Raw genomic sequence first — 18,976 nt, forward strand, 5'->3', positions numbered from 1 at the left:
CACAAAATAATTGCATTTTACGATCTAGTAAATACACATTGATTGTTTTCCTACAAACGAGATTAGAGAGCCATACTTGATAGGGAAAGAGCTAGGTCATTAGAAGGGTGGAAGAGATATCCAATCGCAAAATGGTTTGAAATACAAGTCGCCGTCGGATGCATCTCGCGGTACTCAAGCGCGGGGACCGCTAATTGGCTTGATGCATTTCACTGAGCTAGAGGCCGCAATCGGCACGTCCCACTAGGGGGAACGGATCGGGGAGAAGTGAGGGGAACTCACCGCCTCGCCGCTCGCCAAATAGATTTCTTTTTAGCGGTGTTAGATTCCATAAACAGTTGAGAAATTATCGACATTAGACGCGCATGATTTGATGAGCGATGAGTAGGTTGACGATTAGCACCATCCTTGCCATGTTTTGTGCTTGGTCGGAAATGGAGAGTCCTGGCAAATTCGCGCGCGAGATTTCGTCGCGTACAGCTTTTGTTGTCGAAGTGTAATCAAATGATGCGTGCTACCATTGATTTAGGAAACTTCAGCATTGCATATTCATGTTTTCATGATTTTTTTTTTCAGTCATCCGCGCGGATGTGATGCGAAGTGATTCACAACCGATAACAAGATAAAAGTTAAATCCACGTGTCATTATCAAAGAAAGAAAACATTCCGATGCGTTCTCTTGGTTATCATCACATTAGATATTTCACATTATTTCATATGTCTGTAAATTACAGAATAAAACTCCCATTTTGGAATCTTTTAAGTGCTTACTTAAAAAATGATAAAAAAAAATAAGAGGTAGAATTTCCGAAAAGAAAGGTAAAATTGGCCACTCATTTTCAAAAATGGAGGTTCGAAATTTGAATTGAAAATGTATGATTAACTTGCAAGGCATTTTTGTCACATTTGATATGTAATATTTCATGTATTCATTTTGTTATGCTGCATCTTTTTCCTTTATTTTGTGATTCTGTAATTCATTTTATATTCATTCTTTGTTGTAAATGCCGTTTATTGACCAATAGATACTAGATTATATAAACAAAATATTTGACATTTGTGATTTTTTTTTTGTCGTTTACATTTGTGGGGGGGGGGAACGGGAGGATTGTTGCTCTGAAGTAGATATTATAGGGATTTAAATGCAGAATGTAAAACTTAATATTTTCTTTTCATCGAGAATCGTTATTTCAGTAGCAAAATTCACCGATATGTCGTCATCGTCTCTCTCTCTCTCTCTCTCTATATATATATATATATTTATATATGTAAATATATATATATATATATATATATATATATATATATATATATATGAAGAGCTTGCTTCCAAAATGCGCACCATATATATATTTATATATATATAATATTATAAGTATATTTTGCTATCTACGTACTCTTTCTCTATGCATGAGTATATCTTTCTATTATTTCTTTCTCTCCGAAATCATGGTTGATCAAATCCAAATACAACAACTTTATGATAATCAGCAACAAATCGAGAGTGTCAAACATTATTTTTCACAATGTTGTTTCCTTGTGGCTACGAGGTGTTACAGGTGCCTTTGAATCGAAACCTACACATGAAGGTTATTTGATCATTCCGTGATTCCCCATCACAAAATTCCGTCCCTTTAAGAAATTTGAATACACGAGAATCAACAAACGAGATAGCCCATATCTCGATGCAAAGTGGCGACTGTAGCAAGAGCCCCTTTCTGCATGTGCGATGCAAATTTGATTACTTTACGATTGGTCTCAGGGGTTCCATTATAAATGTAAATGTTGTTACACTCTCACGGATTATTCAATGGTTTGTGAATATATCGTTAAACATAACAAAACCACGCCAAATCAGGCTCTTCGTTCCCTTCCATTAAACGAGCCAAAATGAAGAATGTTCTAACCAGGTGCTTCATTTTAATTTTAAATCAAGTTTGTCATGCAATATTTTCAATGGACCATTTCATTATAGTATAAGTATACTTAAGTTATATTTTATCAAAGACGTTAAATCTTTTCGCATATTGCCTAATTTGAATACATATTCGCATGCCTTGACGTAAGTACATACATGTCGTATATATGTATAATATATATATATATATATATATATATATATATATATATATATGTGTGTGTGTGTGTGTGTGTGTGTGTGTGTGCACGCTCACACACAAGCACGCATATATCATGGGAAAGAGAGAGAGAGAGAGAGAGAGAGAGAGAGAAGGAGAGAGCCCTCTGGTTGGAAATTAGTGCCAGCCCTGAAGTGGCAACCCCTGGCAAGGCCGCCACTTGGTTATGATTATCATAACTACGATAGAAACAAATTTTACGATTTAAATGAACTTTGTTTAATCACTGATTATATATTAAAGAATTTATACCCGAACAAACAAAGAAATTTACACTAGAATTCATGATTTAAGCATTTGTGAGGAGGTGCAAATAATATTTTGATATATAGCATCTTGATAATACACTATCAAAGGCCTTCTTTTCTCCTTGAAGTTGACGGGCGTCTCCTTGCTCTGTTATATTTTTTGGAGGGTTTTACCTTTGCAGGCGACGATGAATGTATATTTTCTCTTGCCCTAGGAAGGTCTAATTCAATTGACTTGGACACGTTATCAGGTTAGGGGCAAGTAAATGTAATTATTCTATTAGAGCGAGCGCAGCTGTGATCAGCTAGACCAGTTAAAAACGCTGGATGAAAGTAGGCAGGGCAGAGTATAAGGTGGCGTCGAATGGTCATTATGACATGTACTGAAACAAATAGTTCAGTGGTATCTGTAGTGTCATGGGTAGCGGTTCAAGCACTGAGTGCAAGTCAAGGTTAAATGATAATGATAATCTGTCTTCAAGCAAAGTTTGGCGTCAGCCCAAACAATGCTTTACTTAATGTACTGTTGTACAACAGTACACTAAGTTAAGGTATTGTTTGGGCACTACACTAGTGTACACTAGTTTTTAGTGTACACTACACTAAGTACACAGTACACTAAGTACTGTTGTACTTAGTGTAGCAAAATGTCATTGTTTTGTTATCTGTTATGCTCGCATGTGCAGGGCCCCAAGGAAGAGCAGTACCTGCCTACTGATGAGGCTACCCTGTTGAAATAAGACTGAATAAATAAATAAATAAATAAATAAATAAATAAATAAATAAATAAACTCTACGAAACTTATGTATGCAAACACCCAAGACAGTGTCAGAAACAGTGCAGCTATGGATAGTGGCTAATGCTACACAGCTTGGGCATTGTTCACATTAGCGAGATCAGCTATACATACGAAACATAGGCAGACGTAAGAAACTGTGAGCACTCATTCAAGATGTTCTTTTCCTCATTGCTAGCTAATATGACCTATAATATGTAAAACTTGTGAGATAATCATAACTTGTAGCGCTAAACCACATGACGTGTTTATTGAAAGCTTCTTAGAAATGAGTAGATATAAAGATCAATTATGACGCAGATGAGAAGGATAAAAGATAAAAAAAAAATGACCAATATTATAGGGAAAGATTGCAAAGATGCCGATCTTCATATTTTGTTCAAAGACCCTATTTTGCTTCTTAAGCCTTACCATACAGACTATAAACGACCTCCTTTTAAATCAGTGCACTGCCATAATAAGACCTTCTGTCACGTGACATGGTTTGACCTCACGCCAACCGCTTGTCGACACGCAACAAGAATCGTTGAAGAAGTCGCCAAGTGTCCATCCATACTGCCACGGGAGGGCAAAACGATTTGTTCTGTCAGTTAAGAACAAATACAAAATCCGAACCAGACCGCGTACATGTGGGCCAGAAAGTTCCGGCTCAATCCGCTAAATGTCAGCTCAAATTATCACAGCCACCTAATTTGTCATGGAAGCGGGTTAAATTTTTCATTCTCGTAGGCAAATTTGACACATTTTGTAAGGTGGTCTGCTGCCCGGAGAAAATTTGATTCCGCCACTGCCATCAGGCGATGTGGATGCAAGGTGGCGCACGCACGTGTCGGCTGACGTGACAGTGTGGCTGTTTGATATGGGACGCAGGTTATTTTTCGCTCCGATATTTCCACGCGGTTTGTGAGCGTGTTACCTGAAAAAAAAAAAAAACCCAACTCTCTCCATTCTTTAAAGAGGCACATGCCTGTGTTTTTTTACCACTTCACTTTGCATGTGTCACTGGCATCGTCAAAGTCACCAAAGTAACGCGTACGCGTTTTTCCATCCATCGTTATCTGTGGAAAAGTGTACATGTTTCCGTGGATTGTTAAAAAGTGATCATTTTGTATTGAACGCTATCCAATCCTAAACACCACTAAACGGAAATCCAATTGTTGAAAAAAATCCGACCATAAAAGAGAACCTCTTCTCAGGTTGGTATCTTGTGCATTCCTTTGTCTGCCAGCCATCGGGATTACTGTTAATGGTAAATGCTTATTTCAGTTCCTTTCCACCTTAACGCAGTCTTGAGCAAAGACCAGTGATGCTGTACATAAGATATCACTCCCATGAGGTACTGTTTTAAGTTTCGCAAAATTGAAGTAGAAAATGATCTCCATCGAAATGAAAGGAAATGATTGATATTTGAAATCTGTAAATGATATTTTGTGCATATTATGCATAAAATGCTTAGCAGGTTTAGACGAACAGCAAAAACTGCAGAGATGGGAATAGAAGACTACGTAGAATATCATGGGGATCGTAGTTGATTTGAAAAACGGAAACTGTTTAAAATATATATATATATTGAGTTGTCTGAAGATGACCAATTCATTGGCATTTGAGAAATTGAGATCTTCCTTTGTAGTTTGATAGTAACTGAAATGTACATGCAGAAGTGTATAAGGCTGGAATAGTTAAGGAACAGCAGTGTACCCGGTATGGTTTAAAAAGAGAGACGCATTTCATGGAAACAACTTGCTTGGTAATATTTTCAACATGGACAATGTACCCAATGATGAGATTATCAATCAACAAGGGGATTTGATCAGGAGTGATTCTGTTACTAACAGAAATGACGACAACAGAATCTATTGTGTTGACAAACCTATATATGTTCAACACTTGTACATGTATAATCAAAAGCAATGTATTTGCCATATACACACATCTGATGTCGTCGGGTGACTTTATGTTGGTAGATTAACAGCAATGAATTGGTGATAATATAGTTGTATCTTCGTTAAAATACGATGCTGTCAATCATGAAGAAAAGGGTAAAGCAAGCAAATCAAAACTAGTACTAGTAAATAAGATGCTTGAACTTCCTTGAGACATCGGAGAAGAGGAGCGGTAGTTATTAAGATTTCGGAAGTAGATCGAAACTTTTTTAATTGAAATGTCAGGATCGTTGGGTTAAATATCTTATAAATAACCTTTTACATCAAAATAGTGTCAAAGAATCGTTCTCTTCGTGCAATTGTCATGCGAGTCAGTCGGTAAACCCTTATAATTATAACCTTACCAAGTCCAGAAGCCTGTGTACGTATTTTTATGCCGAATCAGAGTAGAAAATATCCAGGGTTGCAAACGGTAAGATCAAGATCTCAATATCGTCTCCCGTTCAGAGAACTTCGGTGAGTTTTGTCAAATTGACAGCAGGCTAATGAAACGGATTGATAAATCCACATCTTACCCATCTCCTTTCCCTCTTTTGTCGTAATTCAATTTGAAAAAGCTTAAGAATTTTGTTTGGCAGAGTTGGCGGAGGGCATGATTTCGGAGAGCCTGATAGAATCACAGTTCGATCAAAATTGCCCTAATTTTGTCGGAAATGTGTGTCAAACGAGAGATGATTTTCATCGTATCGTATTCAGGCTCATCTGAATATTTTGTACGGCAACAAGAACCGCAATCTCGAATCGGGTTGTCAAAATTATATCATGCCCTGAGAATTAAAGCAAGCTGTCAATTCAAACTTTTGATGATCATCTTTATTTGGTTCATGGCGGAATCCGAGACGACCATCTCCTTCAATGGCATCTTACGAAGACGTCTTGATTATCTAGTCGAGCATTTTCAAGGAATACATATGCCCGAAAATGAAGAATATACATCACGTATGAAATCTTGTAAGGATTAGATTATCTATATATTCATCTATATCAACACGTAGATATCCATCGCATCCATTTTCTATGTCTACTTTGTTGAAAAAAATTGCACTAAACCCTTTTTTTGGCCCATGCAATTGTTTAAAATTTCTCTCGATGTATAGTTTTGGAAGAGTGAATAAAGTACCTCTGTAGAGTAAAAAATATATATTCATAATCATTAAATTATCCGTTTTCTATGAACATTTTGTTCGGAAACTTATCCAATGGCACCTGAGATTACATGCGTTCAATCTAATTTCAGTGAAAAACTTGTTTAAAGAAAAAAAATATTCATCTCTAGCATTGAAGCAGAACGCCTAAATGCATCAACCAAACACAATTCTGATGTATGGACAAATGCAATTCAAATATTCAACATAATTATGTTGCCTCGGTTTCAAAGACGAGCATTGAAATAGCTACAATCACGGAACAATTCCAGAAGTGAATGACTATTTATTACCTTTCTGAGGTTACGAAAGAACACTGAAATTGTGTAGCCAATGACATATTGCATTTTATGTGTTAAAGTAATGGCTTTCGGTCTTTTCTTTAGACCTTCATCAGGGCTGTACAGAAGTAATACATAAGATGACTCACTGGTATACGTAAAACAACTTAGCTGCACCCGTTAGCAGTATAAGTTTAACTAACTAACGTGATTTCATATCTATATCTATATCTATATCTATATCTATATCTATATAATATATATTTATAGATAGATAGATTATGTTAACATTATCATTATTATTATGTTATATTATATTATATGCTATATAGTATTTATAATCTGTGATTGTTATGCTCGAAGGGAATAAGTACCATGACTGGATTGTTTTGTTTATCAGGTGGTAAGACAAGGGATAGACTTGGGGACGTGAGTAAGGACCGATAAAGAATGATGATTACATAGTGGTCATGACTATTTCTTGTAATGTTGTCTGAGGAACTCCTTTTCTGATACAATGGATGTGTGCCTATACTGCGGAAAGCACCAGAACCTACGGTGGGACTGAAATAGTCAAAGGCGATAAAGCTAAATCAGTCCCTACCCGACAGATTTAAATTAAAGAATTGAAAAAAAAAAAATCAAGGAGTGAAGTGTATCAACTTGGCGCTACGTAATGGATGTATTCTATGGCAAGGAGTCTGTAGAAGATGCATATTATAAAAAGAACGTTTTTATGTGTGTGTGTGTGTGTGTGTGTGTGTGTGTGTGTGTGTGTGTGTGTGTGTGTGTGTGCTCGCATTGGTGGTGGTGTTGGTGTGTGTGTGTGCGGGGGGGGGGGGCAGAGACAACTATCGTCCGATTAACGCGAAAAGCAACACCAAGAGGGACAATCACATCGAAGCGGTGATGCATTTCACGGTGGATGCCCACGGGCAGTATTCATGACTTATCCGGATTTGTGTTTCTTTCCGATGAACGCGTATGAAAACGAGTAACGTTCTGACTTTCATTATTCTGCGGCGAGAGCGAGCATCCGGTACACGGGGCACCCCAGCCGAGCACAAAGGTGTTGCGCTTGGCCAGCGAGTCCCTCAGGATTGCGGCAGGAGCTTAGCTTCACTGTTCATCTCGTTTATTCCCCTTGTCGCGGCTCTAGCTAAGATGTGTTTTCTCTCCCACTCATGAATTTCCCGCTCCAAATCATTCTTGATGAATGCTAATTGGGTACCAGAGCAAAACTTGTACTGTCTTGCTCAAAGCAACCTTCAGTGCTTTTCCCCTATAAGATTAAGCTATCATTCAAATGCGAATAACCCGTAGTCAGGGAGTAAATTAATTTATCTATTTCTTCTTTTTTGATTTAATCAAGCTTGCGTATATTATCCTTTTGTTTTTATTCAATCTAAGCATACGTTTCATTTTCACTATACTATCATTGCCACCGAGTAAATGATCGTTACCATTCTTCAGTCAGGCACATCCAAATAGTCGTTGAATCGTGGACTGGAAACATTTAATTCTGCTGTAAATTCTAACATTGAAAACACACGATTAGTTTACAAATAGTTTTAAGAACGACGATGAATTTCTCTTCTAAAGTTCGGGGATGAGCAAAATTTCTTTATTTCTTGGTGATCGGAGTTTGTGTTCCATCGATGCTTCAAAGACAGTGAAAGGTTAAACTTTCAAATAACACGTTTTGTGCTACCTCCTCTGAGTTAACTTTTGAAAGGCAATAGAACAACAACAACAACAAAATAACACTAATACTTCAGGGCTGTTGTAAAATTCAAATTACGTGTTAAGGGAATGCTATAAGGCAAGATAGTGCACTGATTGATATGGTTAGAAAGATGCAATATTAAAGGGTGGATGATGTCATATTTGCCGCCTTTCTTTCCTTCAAGTAATATATGGCGAAATGAAAGTGTGTACAGACTCGAGAAATTCTCTCAAGGACCATCAAGAGTCGGTGATGATGGGTATAAATAATCAAATATTAGTCATAAAGCGATTATCTCATGAACGCTGTGGGGCAGGCCAGGTCGTGTTGTACAACCTATAGGCCGCAACCTTGCCAGCCATCTGTGTTCGCGCTGCACATCTCCCCATCAACGCGGCCGGGGCAGGAGATAGAGACAAGCCCGCAGTCAGCGGTCTACCGGGATTTAACTGACAAAATAATAGTCACTGAAAACGCGACATGCATCCTTTTTCGCTCGATATCACAAATAGTAGAGGTTATGAGGAAAACATGAAGTTACTCTCTCTGGAAGAAAAAAAAAACAAACAAAAAAGCTGGAAAACGATGCTCTACAGCCGATATATCAGCTACATACAAAAACAGCGATTAAAAGCACTCAAAGTTATAAATATAAAAGTTTGTTAGTGTAAAAATGAGGAAAGGAAATGGGATTTCAAAATAAGTTATTAGATATTCATTTATGTATACATAATTCTATATTTTCGTACATATGAAGTATGTATGTATGTAGATATATGTTTGTTCCTGAGAGTGCGACTGTAAAGAAAAACACAAAACGAAAACTATAGTTGAGTGCACTTGACTGAAACAATGACTCATTGCAGGATTGAAGTATATATAAAAAAAAATGTCCGAGATTCTATGATACGTAATATTTCATTGCAAAGACCCGAGTTCATGTTTTGATTTTTAACAAAAGAATCAAACGCCGTATAAAGATAAGTCATCACCCAAAGGCACAAGCTCATTTATACCATTATCATGAACGTCGAGATTTACATTGATATGATCCTTTTGTACGTATGCACAGGTTTGGTTTCAGAACAGACGGGCCAAGTGGAGGAAAGCCGAGAGAACAAAGCAAGAGCGTGGCGCCACTTCCCTAACGTCTGGCGCAGAGAATGAGGATCGTCTCTCGTCGAACGAGGGCGCTGTGGGAAAATCACGCGAGGAGCTCAGCGCGAGTCCAGGCTCATCTCCTGAAGATAGGGACAAAACTATCATTGTAAGTACACCACCTACCGCAACACACATGGCAAGCAAACTACGCAGCTTCCCTTTCCTTTCTTATGCAAATTGATATCAAAATGCTATGGTTAGTATATGACGTCATAGTAATAATTGAGGGAACGTAGTTTGTGTACTTTTGCGAATAATTATAGTTTGTTTCATTGCAATTACCCCAGACAATTTAGATTTCAAGGAACTTACAACAGTAAAGCTGAAATGAGGTACGTTGATAGAACATCGTCTTTCGAATGACTAGCTGTACTATAAACAAAGAATAATCGACTTTGCAACAATGTGGTATTTGGTAAATTGAAATGCCAGAGCAGCTACACTCAGTTTTGACTTTTTATTTTCTAAATGTGATACAATATCAGATGGTCAAACCAGAATCGCAGAGCGACGAGGATTCCCCCAGACACAGTCTAGAAGGAGCGCCCGCTACTGGCCGATTGTTGCCTCCCGCTGCATTTAGTCACACTGCTGCCGCTACTATGATAAATCCTTTTTACCATCCGACTGGCGCTCGTCTGCTGCTGGCATCACAGCCGTTTGAGAGGTGAGAACGCTGATTGTTAGGCCATTTTGCCCTTTCTTCTAATATCTTTTGGTGTGCACTCTTATCTGCATTTGAAGAGAGTGTTTGTCAAACCTCACACTCCTGTTCATCAGACTTAATATTTTGCAATAATGTTGTAGTATCTTGGATACTGAAAATGAAATGAAACGAAATGAAATCTTATAGATTGGTAAATTGGAATGTGTGTATTATGCTTGTGGTTGAGTGTATGCTTTTATAGTTATATCCCCAGAAAACTCGAGGCGGGGAAGGATAATTTACACGGACATAGTTATAACTGGAAAACGTTATTACGCTATCAGAGTCTATAAAACGTGAAACAACAGTCTACAATGATCACCTTTCTGTCGACTTTAATAGGAAAAAGTTATCTTCTACACTCATGCTTTTTGTATTATGAATACAAATTGCCAATCGCAACCAGTTGCCATACCTCCTGCCATGACTGCTAACTTCCTGCCTAATTAATGACAAGTCCCTTTAAAGAAATATGCCATTTTGATTATCAAAAGAATACCAAGACGGCAAATTATACTTTATGTACATAAAAATGACCCGTTTTTGTACCTTCGCAATATTTCTATTTGCCACTTTTGGGAGGATAGGCAAATAGAGTTAATAATGCATGATGGGATCTTTCCGGTACAATATTTCATCAGCGTCGATGGTGGTTAATTGCTTTTATCTGAGAGTTTCTCGAGACTTCAGGTGCCGCACACTTTGCACTATGTTTTACCTTAATATTATGACTGCATAACGTAAAATGTGATGTCATAGCTATTTGTCGTTGGGGAAACTTGGATTTTTAAACAACCTCACCTGGCCCGAATATCATTCTGTGAACATTATTGTTACTAACCACGCTCTTACCTGATTTCAACCAAAGCTAATAATAAAAGACTGTGACATCATCACCTCGGTATTTTAAAGGGATGGTACAGTATTGGTGGAGATGAGAATTGGGCTTTAAACTTTTTGCGAGATACCAAGAAAACACTTATGATATAGTACAGAGCATACCATTCTAAGAGGAATTCAAAGTTTGATGAAAATCGGGTTTGGAATGACTGAAACATCCAAAAACAAAGTAAAACAAAGCGATTGTAATAAAGTGTGGGTCCCACACTTTATTAAAATTGCCTTTTTGGATATCTCAGCCAGTTCAAAACCAATTTTCATCAAATAAACGTTGAATTCCTCATAGAATTACATGCTCTTTCATATTTCATAAGAAGTTTCTCATTATCTCACCAAAAAGTGTTAGAAACCTGAAATTAGGTCTCAACCAAAACTATGCGATCCCTTTAATACTGATAGACTCTAAAAACTAGAACAACTACATTTCTTATTTTGGTCTATCCCTCCTACCTTTCCTAAATCATTTCATGGATGCGATCAACCTTAATAATGCGAATAGAATACTGAGGAGTTAATTTCTCATTAAGGGACCAGAGTTATTGTTTTAAGGAGAGTCAGAATGCAGGAACAGGGAGATAAGGGGGGGGGGGGGTAGGAGGAACATCAGTGGAAGAAGCACATGCACATCCGACTGTGCACTTTTCTCAATGAGTGTATAATATTATGCAGAATGATATTTATATCCTACCGATTATCGGAAGTGACCGTTGTGCTGAGAAAAAAACAAAACATGAGCTATTGAAATACTACACTTAGTAGATACATCTTGTTCTACCGGTCCATTAAACTCAGGTTGTATTTCTCACACTGTCGTGAAACATACATAACATTATATTACGGTTTATCGTTTTATCCTGTCGCGCCAAACATGGGTTTCAAAGTAATGCATTTATTATTGTATGTTTAATATCACCAGCATGAGAGGTCCTGCCGCGCCGGCTCGATTTCCACCTCTTGTCTCCCCATCCTACGCCTCACAGCTTATGTCGTTTGCATCAGCAAGAAAAGGTACTTCGCCAGTCCATCTTAGTCATGATCCATGTATATATTAACTTACTCCATAATCTGTCGCTGTCGGGGGTTTGTTTGTCGTCCTAAGGGATATCGCTAGACCCGTTATATTAGCATTCTTCCCCTTTTTCTTCATCATCATCCCTCATAAAATTGCTACTGCGTATCATTATCATCACCTTTGCCATTATCATTATTACACCTAGTGTCATCATTACATTGTGTCACTATTATCATCATTATTGCTTTTAGTATTAACACTGATATCATAACCATTGTAAGCTCTCGAAAATGACTGTAATTGCGATTACTCTTTACCTTTTTCGAACAAACCACGAGAACATGACTATTACAAAATTAGGAGCAAACAAAAGAATAAGCTGAAAGCAGATTGTTCATGCTTCTACAAAACTCAAAGGGGGGGGGGAATAAAAAAAGTTATCACAGATCATGCATAGACAGAGAAAATAATGGATAGACAGGTACAAAGAAATATGTTAAAATTAGATTGATTGATTCAAGTCTACATTATAATGAGGGACGAAGCGTGACCTGGGGCTCATGGTAACACGATTTTCGCAGCAAGTTATGTCTTTTTGAATTCATGAATGTGTAAATTTCTGAATGACATTCAGTCAATAATATTTATAGACGCTTTCGCCAATCACAAGAATTAGTTATAAGTGTAAGATTTACTCTTCATCGATATGATTATAATATTCCCCATCAGGTGAATCAGTGCCAACATCGGGCGGCTACGGCAGTTTCAGCATTCCCTCGATGCGAAGCCCACTCGAATCCTCATCGGCACTCCTCCACGAGCACGAGAAACGATCGCTGAGCCTCGCCGCACTCCGGATGCGAGCCAAGGAATACTCGAACGCTGTCGCGGAGGCAGCAGGACTCATGACGTCATACAAAATGGCGCCTCCACATCCGGCCATCTTACTCAGTGCAAATTCAACGTCGAGATCGAATGCTACTCATGTGCCTTGTTCTTTTTGACGGGGGAACCATCCTAAATTCAAGGGGCATAATCCCATGTACCAACGATTAAGAGCGTGATTTGATTAGTCGGACTAAAATGTAATGGCTTTTTGCTGGTATTATAGTATCAACATGGACTGAAGAACGATTAATGTGGCTTGCTCGACAACACATGTACAGCAATAGACTTCTCGTGCTGAAGAGAATGACGACATAACATTTTCTTCACGAATTAACTTAATTCGTTCCACATTATTATGCCTACTTAGGGAGCTTTACCAAACCCTGAAGGAAAATTACTTGCACATGTTATGGCCCAACAATCAGGCTTTCAGAAATAAAGAATGAATTGAATTGAATTGAATTGGACGTTGCTTTTATTATTATTATTATTATTATTATTATTATTATTATTATTATTATTATTATTATTATTATTATTATTACTATTAGTTTGGGGATGTAGGTTGCAATCATGCACGGCACATCCCATCGTAGAGAGAAGATTAATAAAGTTGTTACCGATCTGCAATAGGACCCCGCAATGAAATAGTTGCTACATTAACCACTAACAAATAACAAGGTGTAAGCATTTTGCTGTATTCACTACAATATGCTAAAGTGTACTTTTTGTAATCATCGCAATACAACAAGGATGTTTTCACGATGTACAAGCTCACGAGGATCTTGTCAAGAGGACTGACATAAAACGCTTCCCTACCTACATGTTTTATGCGCATACAAGTGCAAAGTCTCAGGAGGCCTGGGGGTATTTCATGGAGCATTTTGTCAGATATTTTTTTTTTCTGACAAACTGTTATAAGCTACTGAAATCCTTGCATCTAATTGGCTGAGAGCAAACTTGTCCGACAAATTTAGGATTTAACGCCTCATGAAAAGCCCCTCTGGCTCATCCGTCAGACGCAGATATATACCAGAGCTTTCCTGTGCTTATTTCGTCCATTCTCGGCACTGTGCCATAAACGATAATAGGACTATAAGATGGGTCGATCACGGTAACGAAATGGTATGAGGTGGCTTAGCCATGGGTCTTTTCTTCCTGTGATGGAGTGGCTTTTCTCTTCACAATGATGGATACAATCTATAATGCAATACGTGTGTGTTTGTATATCAGGCAGAATAAAACTATATGCCAGAATACAAATTATGGACTTTACCGTCTCCTAGCGACGTAAATAGATTTTTTAAAAATCTGATCAATTCAGTGCTGATTCAGATGTAGGGCAATTTGTCAATCAATAATGCTATAGAATCATCTCGACACAAGAATTTCATCAATTTGTATAATCACACAGTGTACCCGTTGTATGCTATCAGGATTACAACCATGAGCACTGGTTGTCGAGCGGAAGCTCGGTGGTCTTGTAAATAAGACGCCTGTCCGGTGATCATAACAGGAGGTTGCAGGTTCGAATTGTGATCGAGTACTATATGCCCATGATTTCTTTCATGGCTACTAACAAAACAGTTGCAATAAAAATGACTTAATTTCATCAATTTGAAGAAACCCACACTTTGTTCGAAGTCGCAGGGATCAAACAACCTACGTTTTTGGAGGTTTAAAGCTGTTGATTAAAAGTTTTGTTGGAATAAGAACCATGTAAACGGAGGTCTACGCACAAGAATCTTTTTGTTACGTATCAACCTTTGCACGAATATATTCGTGTTTGATTATGTTTTCAAACGTTTAAACGTTTCAAATACTAGTAATTTTTGTTTTTAGTGGTTCATGAAGGAAAATCATTGCGCACAGTCGAGCAAAGTAGCAGTGAAGTGCGATTGTCGCCGTTTCCTAGATGTCTTGTCGCCATTGTATTGCCAATTAAATATATTTTCCTGCGTTTAGTTTTTCTTGTGTCCTACCTTAAAAAAGACAGGCCTTTATATATATATATATTTTTCTTTTAATGAAATAAAGAAATATTGGTCTGATTACTACCCGCAAGATACATCTCAAGTATTTGAAGTTATAAATTTCAGCAAAAGAGTAAGTTATGTGTTTCGAACATGTATTGTTTGTTAGGCCCTTATCTTATCTGTAAATTTGCTTAAATATATAGTAGACCACAACAGATGGGGTAAAAAAAAAAAAAAAACCTTTTATGTGACACATATTGCATTTTGAGGTCTTCGTTATTCTAAATCGCAGTGCGTTGGTATCAAGAATGATTATCACTTCTGCATCATTTCTGCACAAGAAATTACACTTTCTCGTATAGGAGCTTCTCCTAATGATGGCATTATCACTTACAGATCATTCTCGCCTATACGCAGCTGTATTATTCACAAGGTTTATTGATTTTTTTTTTTTCAACGTGTGGTCATGTGCTTGAGGGAAATATGGCACAAGGCATTCCAAACCATCTTCGTTCGATGTCTTGAATAGCACGAAATTGACGATGAGAGTCCTTGCATTTCACGTTTTGCTTTACATTCTTTACATTCTTATTTTTTTTTTACTGCATTGATTCTAGCCGCATTTTAATCAATGTGTATTGCGTGGTTTATGTATTAAAACAATTTCAAATAGTCACTTCAAAGGTTGTTACGTCCTTTGTTCATACATAATATATAAGCACAAACAAATAAACTTTGTCTGTTCTATCACGTTCATGCAGTGCAGATTGTAATAAGAATTGTATTCTGTCACAAAAAGACCGAGTTATGTGCAATGTTTCAACAGTCTATAGGGTCAGAAAACTTCAAGATGATATTACTAGTATTGCAATCGTTACGTAGGTTATTTGCTATACAGAATGATCAAACCTCACATGTTCATATTACGAAATGGAAATCAGAGGCGGTCTCATCTTCTTTGGTAAGCCCCATCCCTTAGCCACGATTTATGAAGGTCGTAACTTTATTAAGTGTGAGCGATATACTGTAGCGAATATTGGCGATGAAGTTTGGAAGAAACAGAGTTCTCCGTGCAGTGTCATTTTCGATGGAAGAAAAGTATAACAGAGATCTGCGAAGAGTTGTTTACCCAAGGATAACGGAATCTGACAGGCGATTCGTAAATTGTTCAATATATACTTTTATCGAGATCTCGCCGGATTACCGTAACCCTCCTGTAAAACGGTCTTTCAGCCACCACTGACAGCCGACTACATAACGAGTATGATAATCATGCACGGTTATTGATAGCAATTATTTCTGTTTGTAACAGGCGGTGGCCATATTGTGCAAACCGGCGGGTTTGTTAAATGTCGACATGAAGCACTATAGGAAACTTTTAGTAGCTATATAGCATTATGACTCCACTGACAAAAATACTTTGTTGTCGACTTGAAATATGTATAGATTACACACAAAATATTACGGACGGAATGCATCAAAAAATTTGCGTTGTGGAGCAAGCACATACTACTCCAGCACCAAGCTTATGCTGTTTTTACTGTTTTGTTGATTTTACGCGCTATTTCCATCGCTTTCTTTTTTTTTTAATTCTGGTGGAAGAGTACAAACATCGTCGCTGCGGTGGTAATGTAATCATTGTGAATAATGTTAACACTATTCAGTTTGTATCATAGTATTGAGATTAAATATATTGTACATATATAACGGTGACTTAAATGCACAACTCATATTAGAATTATGGTCATTTGTCAAACTGTGTATATGGTGTATTTCTTAAAATGTTTGTATGTATGTAATTACCTGCCCATATATATATATATATATATATATATATATATATATATATATATATATATATATATATACATACATACATACATAATACACACGCGCACACACACATTGTATATGTATATGCATATAGCCTACATATACATATACACATACATTTATACATATACATTGTACATAATACACATACATATACGACACTCGTTACGAAAAAATTGTTTGCGTCATGAAAATGTGTTATGTTCCTATCATGTGTGCCTGCGTAGTGACTTTTGGGTGTGTTTAAGTTCCGGTAGAGCTGAAAAGAGTGAAAGTGTATATCATACATGGGTACAGTGGTAAAGCAAATACGTCACAACAACGACCAAAAAAGATCGCAACAGGTATAAGAAAACAGCAAACAACAACCAACATTTACCAACTCCACAATTGGCATTATGTCGTCGTTCGACATTGTTAATCACTGTTGTCTTGAACAGCGAGGAGGAATTATCTCTTTATGAATCAATAAAGTTTTTATTAACAATATGATAACAATATTCAATAGTAATTTGCCCACAGGTCTCCTTCTCCCACACTCTTTCTACGTACACATTATAAGACCTATATACACTAGCATTACTAAGAGAATGAAATACGCGTATACCACGTAACAATAATACTAGGTGTTACAAAAAAACATTTCCCACATTATGATCCTTTATAGTTCAAAAACTATATGTCAGATAACACTAACATTGATATGAGCAATAGCTGAATAGTGTACAATTTTGTTGGAGGTAATTTGAAAGTGAAAGCATGATTCAGTTTCGTTAAATTCAACCATGGAGCTACGTGTAGCTCCATGATTCAACATTAATTTTTCGATTAGGTTTCAGATTTTGCTCTATTTCCAACCCTCTGTACAAAACTTTAACTTTGCACAGTGCAAGTTATTGGTGTGTATGGGAGTGTGTTGTTGATACCCAGACAATGGTCCTGGACAATGGACAGGATTGGAATGCTCTATTATTCATGAGGAATTCCACTATCACAGCTAGTCTTTATTCATTCTGAAATGTGGTGTATGCAAGCACATGGACACATGTGCTTACTTTCTTTTTTCCATGTGCATGCATTTCACCCTGTGTCATGAATTCAGACTAGCAGTGCTCAGGACAACCCACATGAATAATTAATAAAGCATTCATGTGCCTTGCAGCAGAGCTCTGAACAGGTGGTATCCAGATCCATTGTTCAGGGTCATTGTAAGCACACACTCACAATTATATACACATCATTGGTTCGTGTGTAAAGTTCAAGTTTTGTACAGAGGGTTAAAATTTGATGAAAATCTGGAATCTAACATTGAAATAAATCATTGATTTCATGAAACCAAGAATAGGCTTTCATATTCAAATCACCTTCAACTAAATTGTACACTATATAGCTATTACTCATATCAATGACAGTTTTGATATGAAGTTTTCGAACTATTAAGAATCAAAAGTGCGAAATGTTTTTGTAACACCTACTATATACCATAGATACCCGAAATTCAGTTAAAATTCCCAGCATGAGTATATAACACTCAATTCTTTGTTATTGAGTTCTCATCAATGACTGGAGGGGCAGTGGATTACAGAGATTTACTTAGTATATTAATTTCTTTGATATCGGCAGGTAGTTATAGAGCCTATAATAATGGTAGAACTGCAACGAAAAAAAAAAAAATCAAAACTTCACAAACAGCACCTCCCTGCAAACAGTCATGGCAGAGTAGTGGAAATAATGAGTGTATATGTGTGTGTATGTGTGTGTGTGTGTATGGGTGTGTCCTGTGTGTGTGAATTGCCACAGCAAATTGTGGAACCGCTATTTGGATGTGTCATGTTACACTATAAAAATTAATAGGTCATAATTATGTACTTACAGCATAAACTTTGGTGTATAAAGCGTCTATTATAGTCTTGGTAAATGTATTCACTTTTAATTTTCTTGAGTTAATTTCTATACATATCAACAACAATGTATTTATTCTGTGGCAAAAACTTCGTACACGCAATCACAACTGTTTTTTTTTATTATTATTTCTACAGTCCATGGTATACAGGTAATATACTTAGAACTGCAGTCCTTCTTAATGGGATATCGTTGATCCATTTCGCTCTTACATGGTGGGATGGCTTGCTTTATTTTCCGTGTTCTTTCTATTTGTTTGTTTGTTTGTTTTTTTCTCAGGCAAACTATTTAAATGCACTTAAGTGTTTTAAGGATTATAC

At 37.0% G+C, this 18,976-nt stretch overlaps 1 protein-coding gene across 1 annotated transcript in view; it reads left to right on the top strand.

Annotated features, from left to right (window-relative positions):
- LOC140228288 (uncharacterized) overlaps nt 1-13,061 on the top strand; it is a 32,597-nt gene extending 19,536 nt beyond the window's left edge. Inside the window, exons 4-7 of the mRNA XM_072308514.1 lie at nt 9,351-9,545; nt 9,925-10,106; nt 11,962-12,053; nt 12,787-13,061. Of these exons, the coding sequence (XP_072164615.1) occupies nt 9,351-9,545; nt 9,925-10,106; nt 11,962-12,053; nt 12,787-13,061 (744 nt within the window). The remainder of the gene's footprint in view (nt 1-9,350; nt 9,546-9,924; nt 10,107-11,961; nt 12,054-12,786) is intronic.
- The last annotated feature ends 5,915 nt before the right edge of the window (nt 13,062-18,976 follow it).

The sequence above is a fragment of the Diadema setosum genome, chromosome 5 (genome assembly GCF_964275005.1).
Source record: "Diadema setosum chromosome 5, eeDiaSeto1, whole genome shotgun sequence".
NCBI lineage: Eukaryota > Metazoa > Echinodermata > Echinoidea > Diadematoida > Diadematidae > Diadema > Diadema setosum.